The sequence below is a fragment of the Lates calcarifer genome, linkage group LG24, assembly GCF_001640805.2.
Source record: "Lates calcarifer isolate ASB-BC8 linkage group LG24, TLL_Latcal_v3, whole genome shotgun sequence".
Lineage (NCBI taxonomy): Eukaryota > Metazoa > Chordata > Actinopteri > Centropomidae > Lates > Lates calcarifer.
The window spans coordinates 13,288,388-13,304,901 of NC_066856.1; the positions used below are offsets into that span (position 1 = coordinate 13,288,388).

Here is a 16,514-nt window from a genome sequence, read left to right on the forward strand (position 1 = left end):
GATTCTTTAGTTCCACCTCTCTTCAATACTCTATGGCACAAATGCTTCTACGGGAATAATGAGCTCTGATCTTTATGCCTTTCCTCTATGGCAGTAATCCGAATTAACAGTCCAGTTCCTCAGCTTGAAATAGCATTGACTTGAGGCTAATTGTAATAAATTGCACAAGAAATAGCTGCAGATGATTGTTGACAGCCCAGCCTATGGGAAACAGAGAGTTATGTCTAATTTTACTGGAGGATGAGTGTGTTCTCATGTCACGACATCTGGCGTTTATCCACTCAGTCTTAGGCCCACTTTGGGAAAAAAAATTCTTTATGTGTCATTTGAAAGTGAAATGTTTCACAATGACCAACTGACAAGAGTAAAAGGTCTTGCTTGACAGGACTCAATCACATCCTCCAAGATTCTGCTGTGTGTTTCTAACAGGGAATGTAATGACACTACAGTGAGTCTTTGTTTCCAAAAGTCAATTTATCAAATGGTGTCTTTTCAACAGGAAAGGAAACTTAACTGGAGCACTGGCGCACACATGTTTTTCATTGGCCTTCAGTGTAAGAACTTGGGTCAGGGGTTAGTCAGGCCCACCCTTCATCTGACATCTGCCCTGACCCTTCGCCTTGTCACAGGTTTGTGTATACACACGTTTCAGTGTTCGCGTTCAGTTGCAACTGAGCCGGACCCCCTTGGGTAAGCTTCCTGTGCTGTGTCGCATCAGTCTCCCTAACCGTACCTCCAGCTTCCCCCAGGATGCTGATGAAAAGACTTCAGAGGGCCCGATTCATCTGGGCCAAGGCCTTCTTAATGAACTGATGAACTCTGGGTGCCAGAGAGGCTGATTAGAGAAAGAGCGGGAGGGAGAGGAAGGAGAGGTGGGGGAGAAATGTATAAGAGGGAAGAGAAGTGGAGAGAAAAAAATCCTCCTCTCTTGAGGTAGAACTGGTCCTTCAATCTCTGCTGCCCCTCTGCTTCAAGCGGAAGAGGGAGGGGGGAGGGCTTTGGCCAAAAACCCTGGAGTCTGATCCTCATTAAGAAGCACAAAGAACATCAAAGACCAACCCCAAACCTCTATCAGTCAGGAGCACCCACAATCCCCATGATATTAAAACTCCCAGGCGCCTCTCAGTGTCAAGTTCTGAGGCAGGCACAGGGGCTCGGGTGACTCAGGGGTTGGGGGACTTTTAAGGTCCTGAAGGTTGATGGAAAATTTGAGCTAATGTCTCCTTACCTCAGTGATTGGCCACTGCTGAATAAGCTTTCTGCTCAAAAAAAAAAAAAGAGAAGGAGATGATGATAACTAGCAGCTGTGGGTAAATGGTAACTAGCAGCTATGTGTGCACTGGAAACTACTGAAACTTGAAAATCCAAATCTCTCTGCTGACTCAAAAGAGTGAGCTAACTGAACTAGAACTGAATAGTTTGTTCAGAGTTTATTCAGTTTAACTTTAACTTTACTAAGCCTGAAACAATCAGCTGGACAGACTTAAGATATTAAATTGAACAACTGTGGAATCATATTTGCAAGGGTCAAAGGTCAGCTTTGCATTCCAGTTAAATGTATTCTTTCTCACTTAAGTTGTTAAGGTTAGGTCTTCAAGTGTCAAATAATCCCTACAGCTCTATGGTAAAGTTAAGGGCCATTTTTGTATACTGTTCCCACTACTAGTAAGGGTAAAAGACCTGGTCTCTGTGACTAAAGTGCACACTAACCACTCTCATTTTGCTGTAATTTCATTTTTATCAAAGTAAAAGCATATGACTCATTTCTCAAGAAAGAAGTGCTTCCAGACAGTTAATCCCATAACAATGTGTGTTAGGAAATATGCTAATACAAACAATTTCCCCCTAGCGAAATGCCTGAAAATGGTAACTAGAACTTTTAAGTTGATTTTTGGCCACTTAGGGACAGCAGAACAAGTTGTAAGGAACAATGAAATTGACATACATTGCGAAGTTGTTGTGGAAAACACGTTAGCAAAAGGTTGTTCGTTTATACATCCAGCAGAGTGATAAGAGCAGTGCCAAAAATGGCAAAGTGGTGGACTGTAAAACCAAATCAATGGGCTGAAAGACAAAATGCTCTGTAGAGCTCAGGGGAACTGCAAAGGTCGGAGATCATTCTCCATGGGTTTGTTAATATGCAAATATTAAAAAATCTAACTATGATTTCACAATATGAGACAAAATATGTTGGCCTTTATGAGGAAAAGCACAGAAGGCCCAATGTGACGAAAATAAACCTTCAATACAGAAAAAAGTCAAGTAAATCACCTCTGTTTTCTGCACTTACATTGTAGAAGTCCTCTACTACACCCTGCAGCTGATTAGTTGAGACTGTCAACTCCTTCTACAAATGGACTCTTAACCTTTTCTCAAGAGAGATATGTAAGAAACTATGAGACATGTGCACACTGCTTTGTTACATTTTAAGGCAAAGATAAAGTATACATTCCTCCCTGGTGGTCCAAAATGTACAGCTGGGCAGACTCAGGTCACAACAACACAGAATGACTGAAGGGCTGTTTCATCATAGACGCAGCAGCATCAAACACACCAATAACTCCTATTCATCTGCCATGCTGAGACATGAACCTAAAAGAAGTTGAAACACCAAAGCGTAAAGAGTGCACAATAAACTACAGCTCCTCATACACACAAATGTGCATATGAACGGGTACACCCACAAACACATACACGTCTGTGTATCATTATCTAAGTTTACAAGCAGTTATGCTGTGGTTAGGAGTAACATAGGCCTTATAATAAAACACAATTTCCTACTGACTTGTGAAAAGAAATACAGTAAGTGACAGTTCAAATAGAGGACAGCAGACAAAACCCTACATAACAAACTGAAACACCAAAAATATCAGCAAGCTGTTGCTTTATCATTATCTGTGGCTCAAAAATTATCAGCAAAATAAGTATTATGAATCAACACAGAAGATTATTAAAAGTGTTTTTGACAGCCACAATCTCTAAGTATAGCATCTGGACTAAGAGAGTGATTGAACAAGAGAAGAAGAATGAGAAGGACCTTGCTGACCTTGCCAAAAGGTCTGATGATTGTTGCCCCCCCCCCCCCCCCCTTTAAACTCCCAGGCTTGGCCATTAAATCTCTTACACAACTGCTGGCCTTTGCAGTGGTTCCTGACAGCCAAGTCTGCGTCATCGTGGTGTTTAGCTTCACATACATAACAGACAGGCAGCACATCATACTCCATCATTAAATATCACTGAGTCTTTAAGCTCCTACAGCAACTGTAAGAGCTCTGATAAGCTAAACTGAAAGGTACTGTATGTTAAGATGAAAAGGGCTAGGGAATTAGACAGTGTGACAAAATCACCACACTATCAATCATAACAAAGACAAGGCTGTATATAGTGATGTAAACATTTTTCTTACTGGTAACATTTCTGCAATAGAAATAAGAAAGAACCAGATTTCCATAAACCCTTATTCATTGACCACAACAAAAAAAATGGCTGGGATTAAATGTGGTAGGTTGCTCAATATGATAGAAAAGGCTCTTAATTAAAAAAATTCTTTGTCTTCAGATTACAGTTTGGATCAAAGGATCAACGGCCCTTTGCTGATGCCAGCGCCCCAGCACCACACTTATTGGCAAGCTGGTATTTCATAGACTTTCCAGGGAGTAAAGTGGATTAAGCCCAACTTGACCTGAAAATTCTCAGGAAGTGCCAAAAGAATTTACTGCACACAGCAATGCCTATATTCATTTCCTCATTCTCACATAGGGAATGTTGCTGATAAAGTTTTTTTATAAGAAGTTTGCTGATAAAGCAATAGGTCGCTGCTTATTCTGCCACTCATTTTTCTCTCTTATCATCAAAAATGGAACTTGCAACCAGTTGGAATGGATAATTGCTGTTATGACTGCAGCTGAAGGTGTTTTTCATCAGCTGTGGAAGAAAAAGCAGCTGCTAAAACGTGCTATAGGGTCATCACTGAACCTCTCAGCACTTTCTGGATGTATGCTTTCCTCCCACAGGCCCTCGCTGTGACCGCACCCAATCAGTGGCGTCCCTTCCACTTATAAACACCCACATGTATCTGTGCACTAAACCTCCCATTTATCACATTGACAGGAGTGGCTTGTGGTTATTGACTGGGAGTGGATTCTTATCCCATCCACAAGCTCAGTTATCAAATTAGATACTGAAGCAAAATGTTTGGAATGTTAAATGAGTGGTGTCAGATGGCTTGTTTTTAGCTAAGTGAGCATAAATTATTTGTAATCAGCAGGGGCTTATCAAATACAGTATGTTGCTGAGAAAATTTGTTGAGGCATGTGCGTACATGTTTGGTTTCTCTTATAGGCTACCATCATCAGTTATCTTGAAATATCTGTGTCAGGCGTCTTCATTGGTATAGATCATGTATCTAAGCAACACATACCTCACACAAAATATTATTGGATGGTAAAACAACATATGGACAAAGCTCACACAAGAATGTTAACACACAAACACACACACACATCCAGGCAGCTGTTGCAGTGGTTATACTAATTATGCACACTTAACGAATTAGTTAAAACATTTTGGAAAATATCCTCATTTGCTTTCTTGCTGAAAGTCTGGTGGTCATTGCGAAGTTGCTAGGCAGCCAGCAGAGACTTAAGGAAGTCTCTGCTCCCTGCCAAGAAATAGGTCCACACATAACTTGTAAGAGCATCAGACCACAAATTGGTGTTTTTCTACATGTTTTTACATGGATTAAAAAAAACAAGATGTAATGTGTTCATTAGTGAGTTTTAAAGATGCTTTATGTACTGCACTGTAGTGTCCAGTCTGCCCACAGTCCAACATGAGGATGAAGAACTAGCACTGCCCAGAGGGTGTATTCTACGTCTTGTATTGTAAACGCTACAATGGCTGAAGCTGTTAATGTTAACGTTGGCTACACAGCAATAGCAAAAACGTACACACAGCACCTTAAAAGGTGTTTGCAGATGGATTTTGTTACCAGATTTTTTGTTTTCCAGTCTCTCTGTTAAGCTAAGTTAACCTGCTCCTGGCTGTTGCTTCATAATGGACAGATATGAAAGTGTTATCAATTGCAAGACAGTGAATAATCATACTTCATAAATTTTGTATCATTCCTTCTGTGCTCTGTCCTTCACAATGATAAACAACGAGGACTGCAGACACAGGAGTTCTTTTGTTAAAGCGAGTGTGTATGTTTGTCTAGGCCGACCTCTGTGGCAGTGATCCAGATCTTTTGATTGATTTGTAAAGTCATTAAAATCACAGTTGGTGAATAAAAGACTCAATATCGTCAGCATGGAGTTTGAAGATAAGCCTTAGATAAGCCTAATTATCAGGTACCCACACACACACATGCACACAGACACACACTTAATATGAAGCATCAGTGCACAACCTTAACACTGACTGATTTTCTCCCCCACATACCTATTTGATATTTTCCTTTGAACATGACCTCGCTGCAACATCAAAAGAGAGGCTATTTGACTTCTCACTCATCTGTGTCCAAATCAGTTTTTTGTTCCTGTTACTCCTTTAAAAAAAACACAGTGTCATCGGGGCTGGCAACATGCATCATTAGTGCTTGGGGATTGCATGCAGAGAATGTTATTGCACCCTGTATCCCAACAGCACAGGAATACGGCCAGACTGTCTCTAATCACCAATAAAGAAGTGCAGAAATTTCAAGACCGCTGCTCAGGGCAGATGAATGACAACTTTGAGGAGAGCTGTGGCACCCTTTGGGAGTCATCATTTTAACAGTGTACATTCCCATTTGTGTATTATCAGGCGTTAGATCCTCCCAGACTTAAGATGACAATAAACAAGACAGAAGTTTCTGTTTACTCCTGATTCCACAGGCGACTAAAGAGCAGCAGTGGGAATGACAATGCTGTGGTGTCTACAGGCGTCGAGAGCAAGCTCCAGCTCTGCTGCAGCAGCCAATAAGCAGCTTTAGGTGCTGAGAGGGTCATGTGTCACTCGTTGCTGGTGAACAGGTGAACTTCATTATCTACCCTATTCACGTTAGAGGTCTACAGCATTTCTGAGAAAACTATGTATACTTCAACGTGTCTTCTTCAGGAAGAAACACATAAGGGGGGAATCAATGAGAAAAAAACAGAATTAAAAAAAAAAGAGGAAAACATCTGGTTCCTCTCCACATACCATCGGCATCCCACTGCTGGAGAGACAAAGAAGTTAGGAGAGGATGGATAATTCATTAGGCATGCAAAGTTTTGGGATGCAAAGCCATTCAGCGAGGCAGAGAGAATGACTCAACCAGGAGTAATTCTAGCCACAAGATACCATCAACTGTACAATATGTTGCACTCTTATTGTAAATCTCTATGCAAGTACATATTTTTTGGTCTTCTCCCTTTGACTCCCCTTCTCAAGTACGACCTTTATGTTAACTCTCCTTTCTCACAAATGCTTGATAAAAGAACAAAATGTCAGAAGTCAGAAAATAGTATGCAATGTTTTTTCAATACTGGGCCAAAGAGAAGTGCTTTCACTTTCTTGAGTTTGTAACATTAGAGTTGGATCTACCGAATAAAGCGACTGGAAGGACGTGAAAAGGTCAGCAGAAAGCAGATGAAATGTGAGAATGCTGGAGATTAAATACACACTAATATGTTTTAAAAGATGGTCCAGCAGTATATATTTCAGAAACAACACAAAGTGTTTTGATTTGAATTATCAAAAATGACCTTTTCAGCACAATGGATAGTCTCAATAAATCTAATGCCTTGGACAAAGAAAATACAGTACAATAATGAATCAACATTGGCTTCAGTAAATACATATAAAAGCCGAAAGAACGTATTAAATTAAGAATAGATTTTCAACTAAGCCTCATGCCCACGGTCTCTGTGGTTCAAAAGTATCCTCACAACTTAAGCAACAAAAAACAAAATGGATATCACCTCAAGGTTATTGCCTTTTATCAGCGAGTGACGTCCAAAGTTAAAACTAGAAAAACAACAGCACATTACTCTTGGGCAGAGAAGGCCACAGTGTAAATCTTTGTGTTTTACACTCTAAGCAGAACTTAAGAGCCCTTAGGGGACAGGCTTTTAATCCGCTGTGAAAACAGCTGTTTAGCATCTCAGGGGCTTGGGCTATTTCCATAAGGATCATCTCAAGTGCCTATCCAATGTGATCAGCATCGTCAGTGGGACAGAAAGCCTACTAGACATGGCATTTGACACCTCCTCTGAGAGGACAGCAACTCAGTAAAAGATGACATTAATAGTAGTGAGTGAACTATCTATAGAAAATGTGTCATAGGAAATTAAGGCCATGCTTTATTCTTACCTTCATGTCTATTTGATTTGCTTTCTCAGAGAATTATAAGCTGTGAAGACAGCATCCGCCCCTGGTTTCTAAAGCTTGACACTGGTACAGACACCATCTGCATTCCTGAGCTGGTACAGAAGCACATTCTGTGATTATCATTCCAACACAGCATTTCACATCTCTCCCCGGGCCATCGCATAGGGACTATGAGTATCATAGCATGCAGCCATTTTTATTGTTTGTCCTAGACATTCTGACAAAGAAACACTGATAAGTGAGTACAACAATGTAGTTTTAACAAGAGCAAAGTGGAAACTCATCCAGAATGAGTGTTAACTGGCTAATGGAGTCAGGAGCACTGCATGGTCTCCTGTTTATGATGACAGATTGTTCATTGGTTAGTTTGTTTTGACCCTTTTATAGGATAGCACTTTATGATGTTGTAAGACAAATTCTTAGGAAGGAAACAAATAACATGCAGTGTTTTACAACCTCTCATTAAAGTAAGGTCAGGCAAAGTATTGCATTTGAATATGCAAATATTTTTTCATTTTCAGTACACATAGGACACCATCCAGCGGTCTTAATTTAGATCTGCAACTTTTCACACATTCACACTATAGCAAAGCCTAAGCAATGCACAAACAAGCTGCTTCATCTGGTTGTTGGTGTTAGGCAGTGGAAATGTTGTTATCATCTGTAACATGCACGCAAACATCTTATTTACTGCGGTGATGAGGTATGGCAGCATGAAAATTGTTTACTGGGCAGGTGTGACCTAACACACCCAATCAACAACACTACTCAATACCACACAGTATGTTTGGAATGTGGGGAATACCACAATAATGTGCAGGGTTTAGTGTTTAAACATAAGATATGAAAACATCATCTCATTATTACATATTTGTCAACATCTTTTATTCTTTAAATTAGTGTGTATATTAAGTGGTACTCTCCTGTTTGAAGATAAAAGTTAGGTTATTGTTTTTTTCCGTATTTCCCTATTAATTTCAATTTCCTTTTTCTGCTACAATCATTAAAATTACGGGCTGCAACTGACTATTATCTCCATTCTCAGGGCTTTCTGGTAGCCTGATGGTTTAGACAGTTGAACTAGTTGGTTAGCATTCTAATGTCAGCAGAAGACAGGAATAGAGGCAAAACCAGATTTAACACTGGCATTGCTTTCCACCACTGGAGACAGCTCCTAGTGAGTAAAGATAGTTTGATGCTGAACTTGTAACGTTTCTTCTAGACTGGTACTAAACAGCTGTTAACATTGGCTATATAGCGATATCATAAACTTACATATAGCACCTTTAAACAATTCATAGATAATAGTCCCAACAGCACAGGTATACATCCAGACTGTCTCTAATCACCAATCACCTAGTTGTTTTTGGCTGAAACTAAACTGGCTTCACATCCAGGGATAATTTGTGTTGATGATTAATATCATCTCTTTTAAGTAACAGCATGGTCTCATACATAGAAAATGCATATATATAAAGGGCAAAGTGACGCTTCATCCCACAGTGATGTGACAAACTAGAAGCAGATGGCTCTCGTCTGAAGAAGCACTGCAGAATGACAGAAATTTTGGACTCACAACAAGTCTGTTTAATGAACTTGGAATCTTAGACAAAGAGACATGACAGAGTTGAGTTTATAGAGAAAGACTTGTGGAATGAGCTACAGTAACAACATCAGAGTTTCTTGACTGAGAACAAACCATGGAGCGATCGAAGCTGTTCCTTGTGAAGATCAATTAAGTGATTGAGCTAGATGTTAAAATGCTCCACCCTCTCCTCATGGGAATTGTAACCAGACTGATGAGAACAGAAAGGGTTATATCTTCATTCAGCCATCCAATCAAGGCTGCATATCCCTCTCCAGACACTGTTGACATAATCTTCAAATACTGTTGGAAACTTGAGATGATGAACATTGTGGCTGAGAGAGCAGCTGCCTGGGATGTAAAGCTACTCACTGAAAGACATATCACTGTTTTTCTCATTGAATGTGCAGCTCTCAGATCACCAAAGCAAAGAGTATGTATAGCAGGACAAAGTAATGCGGAAGGACCAAAGAGTGATTACAAAATCTACAAGTAGTGAAAATGGCAACACCTGTGATTCTGTTAGTATTAACCAAACCTGAAGATATCTGCAGCTAGGTTCAGGGTATCAGTGGTGAGAACCAGGAGAGAACTGTCCTGGCTCTTTGCTAGGAAAGCATGACTCTCAAACTCCCACTGTGACAATGGTGAACAGTAAAGTAACAGCTGAGGTAAAAATGGAAAATGGGAACATGGTGAAACCAATCAGAAACAAGGGAGAATCACGCCTTTCTTCAAGTAATCCAGAATACAGTCTGCCTTAGATGAATATCTAAAACTGAACTGGCACATACATATATGGTTCCATATAGTCCCTGATACATAATCATGTGTTCACAACTTGGCCTTGACTTCAAAACTACATCCACACTAATGGAAAAAAAAACCTGGAAATATATCTTTTTCTTTTGATCCAAGTTGATAGCTAATAGGCTTCCCTCTTTAATGAACAAAACTACTCATATCTGCTGTGGTATTCCATCTTAGTGATGCCAAGATCATTAGCTGTTATAGCAGTATGAAAATGAGTAGAGTGATGGATGAGCTATTGTTCTCCTGCTATCCAGTCATTTATATCTCACATTTCTAGTATAAGGAATGAATGAGTATTAAATCTTGGCTATCTGTCCCTGAGAGGTATAGAATAAGTCGAGCAGCAGTGCCTTGAACCAGCAATGCTTGTGGGTTTGTGCATGAGATTGTAGTATATGTGTGTCTGCGAGTGTGCACATCAGAGATAGAAGGAGAGGAGACTGAAACTTGACCCTACTGTCACTTGCCTCTGGACAGCAGAAGAAAAGGATGGGCTGAGTCAGAAATGTGTGGTTTTGCTGCTGAAGCTGCCGTTCCGTCCTTCCACACACCGACCCAGCATGCCCTGCGTACAACCTGAGCTTAACCTGCGCACAACATCAGCACTTCTCGCCCCGCCATCTGCATGCATGTTACTGATTGACTGTGACAAAACACAAAAACACACATCAAAGTGCCAGAACAGCTGCCACCATAAATAGGAATATATGACAAACAATGCACATGCGCCATCATACAACCAGAGCGCACTGTAGATACACCCCTCTGGAGGGCTTTGCAGCAAACTGGCAATTTTCCATTGCGTCCTTGCTCACGTGTCCTGTCACTCAACCTGTCACCATGGAGATGAGCTCAGCTTCTGTGTGTCTCATGCTGTAGTGCACACACTGCAGCACACAGCAGCAGAGGCAGGCACAGCTGACAGTGTCACACCTTATTCGCAATCAGACGCACATCTTTAAACAGTCGTCCTGAGCAATAAAAGCACAAAAGCCCTGAATTGTGTTGCTCCTATTTAATGGCCATTAATGTCTTATGCTTAAAGGCTGTGGGATGCAGTGAAAACACTTCTCAAGGTGAGCATCACCTTAGAGCGTTAAAAGTGTTACACTCACTGAAGAGACATGAGGAGAAAAAGTTAGCAGCAGCACATAAAGGGCAACTGCCACTTCAAGTGTATCAAGTGGGGACTGAATGGGATCGTACCATAGATGCCCGTGCAGAGGGGATCTCAGGTTAAGGGTCAGCACAGCCTCCACAAACCAGTCACGCATGAGGAGCACTAAGTATAACCAGCTACATACAGTAGTTATATGAGTATATGTGCAAAAACAATAGTCACATTTTCTCAAAGAGATAAGACATCAAATAACAGTTTGCCTGATAACTGGAGGACACAATGAAGAAAGTCTATTGAAAAAAAATCTACATTTAAGCAGCTAGGATTTTTTCCTTTCATGGTATTTTTTTTAGGTTAAATTATATTGTCATGTAGAAAAATCTAATCATGTATTGTAAGGAATATGGTGCACAACTGTTTTTCATTGCTTAAGACAGCTGAGATTCAATGTGCAAGTACTTACAACGTTTTCGCTACAATAAGCCATACATGAGAGAAAAGGTAAGAAAAAAACTATATATTCCAATGGGAGTTCCTATTTGAAAGTAGCTGTTCTGTTTCCTACTACTATACTGATAATCTTGACAGTTAAAGACAAGCTTGACAAGACTGAAATAAGCCAAAGACAGTTTTCCATCTTTTTCCCTGCGGAGTTTTTCGTAAAAGCAAGGTCAGCAAAGCTTAAGCAGCTCAATAATTTTCCTTACTGTGAAATTTGGGACTTCCTTTGTGATCACTCGGAGGAAGGTCTGCGAACTGCACCCGGTGTCCCGACATGTCCGGTTCCACTTTCTCAGGTCAAGCCACACGACCACCGACTGTGTTTTCTGATCTCCGGGGATGTTTCAAAGTATCCGGTAACTTCCGAGCACCGGTGGGATGAACTGGCGTCGAGGTGACCGCGTCCCCCCCTCCCCCGTCTCTGTTTGGGCGCGTGGGAATCCTTCACAGACACACTACACTATAAGCATACCGGTGGTGGGCAGCGTCTGTCATTGACTTTCCCTCTGCTCCCTCTGTGTCTCTGTGTGCTGCTGACTGTGTGCCAGTACTGCGGTGAAGCAGCCCGCTCAGACCACTCTCACCTGCCCCCTGCCTAACACTTTCTGTTCCATATGAAGACACACTGGAGCGGGGAGAGGTACTTTCCCTCCTCCCCCATTAAAAAAGATACAAACTTTTTTTTTCCTCCCTAATGTTCACATGACTGCAGGGTTACGTCATCATTGTAAAGCTTTCAGGGAAAAAGATTCATAATTACTCCATCATAAAGTTTAAGTAGGAAGCGGCACAAATTTCCTGATGGAAGACCACGTGGAGCATAAATTATCCAGCTGCCTAAATCAGGACCCTGAAATAAAGTTGTCAGCATGTTGTCTGTATCATAAAATCTCGGTTGGGCAATCTACTAAATATTAAATTCAGACTCTCTGAAACAGTATTTCACTATTTCCTGCATCATCTATTACTAATCTTGAAACATCTCACGTTTAGGTTTTAGACGTCAGAGCACTATGCGGCCCATTTAACTCAGTGCAGTGGGTCCCATAATCCCACACTGTCATCAGTTTGAAAAAAGAAATACACATTCCTTTAATAATACAGTAACTTTATCCAAGAATATATGGGGGACTACAATGCCACCTAATGGAAGACATTTGAAAAACACTTCATCCTGGTACACGTTTTTAAATATGTGCTCATTCTTGTGAAATTAAACAACATAACAACCTGTGATGGGGGTCCACATGAAGATACTGTTTGTATAAATGGGTCTGAAGCTGAAAAGGTTCGGAACTGCAAATGTCAAAACAGAGCTGAATCATTTAGTCATGCTAGTAGAGAATCGCACTGATTTGGACGGTGGTCAAAATGTTACCAGCATCTGCATTAGACAGCTCTATTTGTTCCTAAATATAATTTGAATGCTTGCTTGCTTTGCTGCTTGTTCATTTTAAGAAAGTTGACTTGATCACTCACAAACCTTTTGATCAGAACATCAATTAACTCTTGACCCATAATGTTTTATTTGCACCACTATTATGTACACGGTCAGATATTATCCAGGCCCAAGGCAGATGTCAAATGCAGATGTGAAATTGTGTTGTGTCCTTTTCCCAAATCAGAGGGACAAAACTCACTCTTAATGCAGCTGTCTCACATTTAAGTATGAGTAAGCTGGTTGTGAACAATGAGGTTTTTTTTCTCCCCATTAATTTAATTAAAGACAGAAACCAAACAGAATGAATGTACAAACTACAGTGACATTGCACTTTGCCAAACTGTGACCGTACACCCTTCAGCTTTCAACTTCCATTCAACTTGGACACTGCGCAGGTCCCTCGTGATCTGTGTCCTGAGACCACAGTCACTTAATACACTGGCGCTCTGCAGTCTGACCTGAGCGAGCGGCTGCAGGCTCCAGGGCCACAACATGTAATAAATTCCAAACATCACTTTTCACTTTAGGACAGCAGGAGGTGGAGGATGAGCGGCACACACATCTCCTCATCTGGCCTGCTTTGATGCAATTTAATAGATGGATTCCATTATGGTTATGTACAATCTTGAACCAGAGATAAAATATCTGACATTATCATGGTGATGCTGAACAACAATACCTGTGGAAATGTAGGCAAGGGACAGGCAATCAGACAAAGTGTAAGCTAAATATAAAATCATTGCAAATCAGGTTTCTTCAAAACTTTATTCTGAAAGATTTTGTCAAATTCCTAAAAAGAACTGTAACAATAGAAAAAAGAACCACTGAATTGTTCTCACAGACACAAATCAAACTCTCTGAACTAGTCTGATAGGACTTTTGTGCAAAAGAGAGTAAATAGTTATTAAACAATGTAGCTAAATGACAAAGATGCAAACCAGCCAAATATTTAGCAATGGCATAAAAAGCATAGGTATTATAGAAAAATAACTGTCTGCCAGTAAAAGGCAAATAAATACTATAAACTCAAAAGCACTTCCATGTACAGTATTTCACTCATGTTGACATAACCCATACTATCAAGAACAGGCTCGCACACTTTCAAACACTTTCAGAAATAATGGCAATTCATTTGTCAGTGTTGGCATATACAAAATCCAAAGTATGTGCACTGCACTTCCTTTCTCTCACAAAATAAATCTTATAAAAATCATTTAAAGTTTGTAGAAACCAAGCAGAGTCAAACAGTTCTGCTCTCTAACAGTGTGCATCCTGACATATTTCTTTCACGCAGTTCCATTTTGCTCAATGTACATCTTGGATAATGAGGCTGCCATTGACTTTGCCAGCTCCTCGTCTCTTTTCCTCTGCATCTGTGAGTGTCTGCACCAGTCTTCGTACTCGGGGTTGGGGAGACACCTGTCCAGGAGGACGTCATAGTGGCCGTTACTGAGCCAACTCAGCCAGATAGCAGGTTTGGAAGCATCCTCCTCCCCAAGGTAGTGCACCATGGTGGAGACAGTAGGGCTCTCCAAGCTCCCACCCGTTGTCAGGTGAATGTTGACATTGAGCATCTGGCTCATGGCGAGAAGCTCGGGGTACCCAGCCCAGGCCCCGTCCTGCGCAGCGTTGATCAGGAACTCCCCCACGTCCCCTTCAATGATGGGGTTGAACTCATCCAAGTGGTCGGCGATGTGGTGCACCGTCTGCTCCCTGAGCTCCCCGTGCCTGGCCTGGTCCCCGTACGTGGCTTTGCACACAGCTCTGTACAAACAGTTGCCATCTGGAATGATGTGGTATCTGTACTTATTCCTCTCCTGGAGGTACTTGTTTTGTTTTTCCACTTCAGCCAGGTACCGGGTGACTTTATCATTGATATCCTCTCTCTCTTGACATCTCTGAGGAGCAGACTCCTGCAGAACGCTGAGCTCAAAGGCCCGTCTCTCATCAGACGCTGGAGCAGCTTTGCTCATATCACTAAATTCTTCCTTTATAACAGTTCCAGGCCGAGCTGCCCTGGAAGGAACAAGCTCCTCTTCACGTAATGAGGCCCATCTATTGCTTCTACAGGGAGCATTAGTCACTGACACCATATCATCCTCACTTGAATTTCGCACCACCCTCTTGTATTCTTCTATTCTGGGTCCACACATGGTGTTACTGGTGAAAAGGTGGTTTCCAACCAGCTCTGGGCAGTCAGGGAAAAGCTCATCTGTTCCGTTTTTCAGATGATCTAACAAGTCCACAATCACATCAGAATCACAGTCATTACAGAGGATGCTTTCCCCATTATGTGAGCTGGGAGAAGGTGGTTTGGTTTTGGACTCCCTCATTATATGGACAGGCACAGACCTCTCCACTCCATCGGGTCTGCGGATTAATATCTCAGCAGTCGACGTGAAGTAAATTGGCCTCATGGATGAGGCTTCGTAACATGAAAAGGCAGGCATGTTTGCGGAAGAAGGAGTTTCTCTCACCGGATCCCCGTTTGTCGTTGAAGTTGTGTCTGGATGAGTAAATCTTGCTTTATCAGGCTCAGAAGAACTTGGTGTTGCCCCGTTCAGTCGCTCGGATCCAGTCGATAAAGTTATTGTAACTTTGCGCGACGACCTCGGGTAGTGTGTCAGCACACTGTTGTACAACTGCATTTTGAAAGAGTCCTTTATACCGAACGCCGCAGCCGGGCCGCTACGGAAAGATGACAACAACAGCTAAAAATACCGTGCATGTCATCAACAACAGCAAAGTTGTAGGGAACGTTTCCATGGCCCTGAGTCCTGTTACCATTGACACAGAGACGAGTAGACTGTCCAGTTTAGCCTTCTTGCGTCATTTGCAGTCGGGGTGCCTCCCTAATTTTAGACTTCAAACTGTAACAGGACCCTGCCTGCTCCAGCTGTGTCAAGCCACACAGAATTAAACGAAAAATAGCTTCGATTTCAATGCTTTCAAAATAAAATCCTTGTTGACGAACATTTTCACATTCTTTTCTTATTACAATGCACGGTGAAAATAATATTTGTCATTAACTAAATATTAAAAGTAAATTGTGGTCCAGCCCACTACATATGTCATGCATTGGATTCATGATATTTTAGTACCTAAAAAATGATGAAACCCATTGTTTTTATTGTTTATCATATTACAACAATGAGGTAGAGTCGATGTCCTGTTTTGAATGTCATATGTGAACAGCCATATAGCTCTTAAAGTGAAGAGATATCCAAAAAAGCTATCCTAATGAATTACATATATTCAAAAAAAATCTAAGTTTTGTTCAACCCCTTTAGTGGGACATATTGAAGTCCATTGTTCGATGTTATAAATCATAAGGCATTTTTAAAACTACTATTGTTATTATTTTGTAATTTTTGAAAGGGGGCAGAAACAAAATGGGGCCCGATTTAAAAGTGATAATTACGGTTTTATTTTGGAAGCAAAACGTCCTGTTTTCCGGTATCGGTCTTGCTGTCTGTTGGCCGCTTGATGCAGTTTTCTTTTTTTCAAAACCTGACTGATGCAGCGTTGGCCTACAAGTCGACTAATGTAAGGGATTCGATGTGTCACAGCCAAATTAATTCAGTGATAACATACCAGCCAGTAAAACAGGCAAATAATCCATTTTATATTTTCCTGAAAAGATTAGTAAAATGATTTCTATTATAAGCAGATGAAAACAGCCACCAAAAAGTAGAGGTAGCCCA

The 16,514-nt window shown here is 41.1% G+C and overlaps 2 protein-coding genes across 3 annotated transcripts in view; one reads left to right on the forward strand and one right to left on the reverse strand.

The window, feature by feature from the left end:
- insig1 (insulin induced gene 1) overlaps window positions 1–16,514 on the forward strand; it is a 255,924-nt gene that overhangs the window by 72,669 nt on the left and 166,741 nt on the right. The gene's annotated exons all lie outside the window — the stretch shown is intronic.
- Window positions 13,557–15,695, reverse strand: LOC108896282 (OTU domain-containing protein 1). Its single transcript, XM_018695336.2, has one exon. The coding sequence runs from the start codon at window positions 15,456–15,458 to the stop codon at window positions 14,097–14,099; it is 1,362 nt and encodes a 453-aa protein (XP_018550852.2). The 5' UTR covers window positions 15,459–15,695; the 3' UTR covers window positions 13,557–14,096.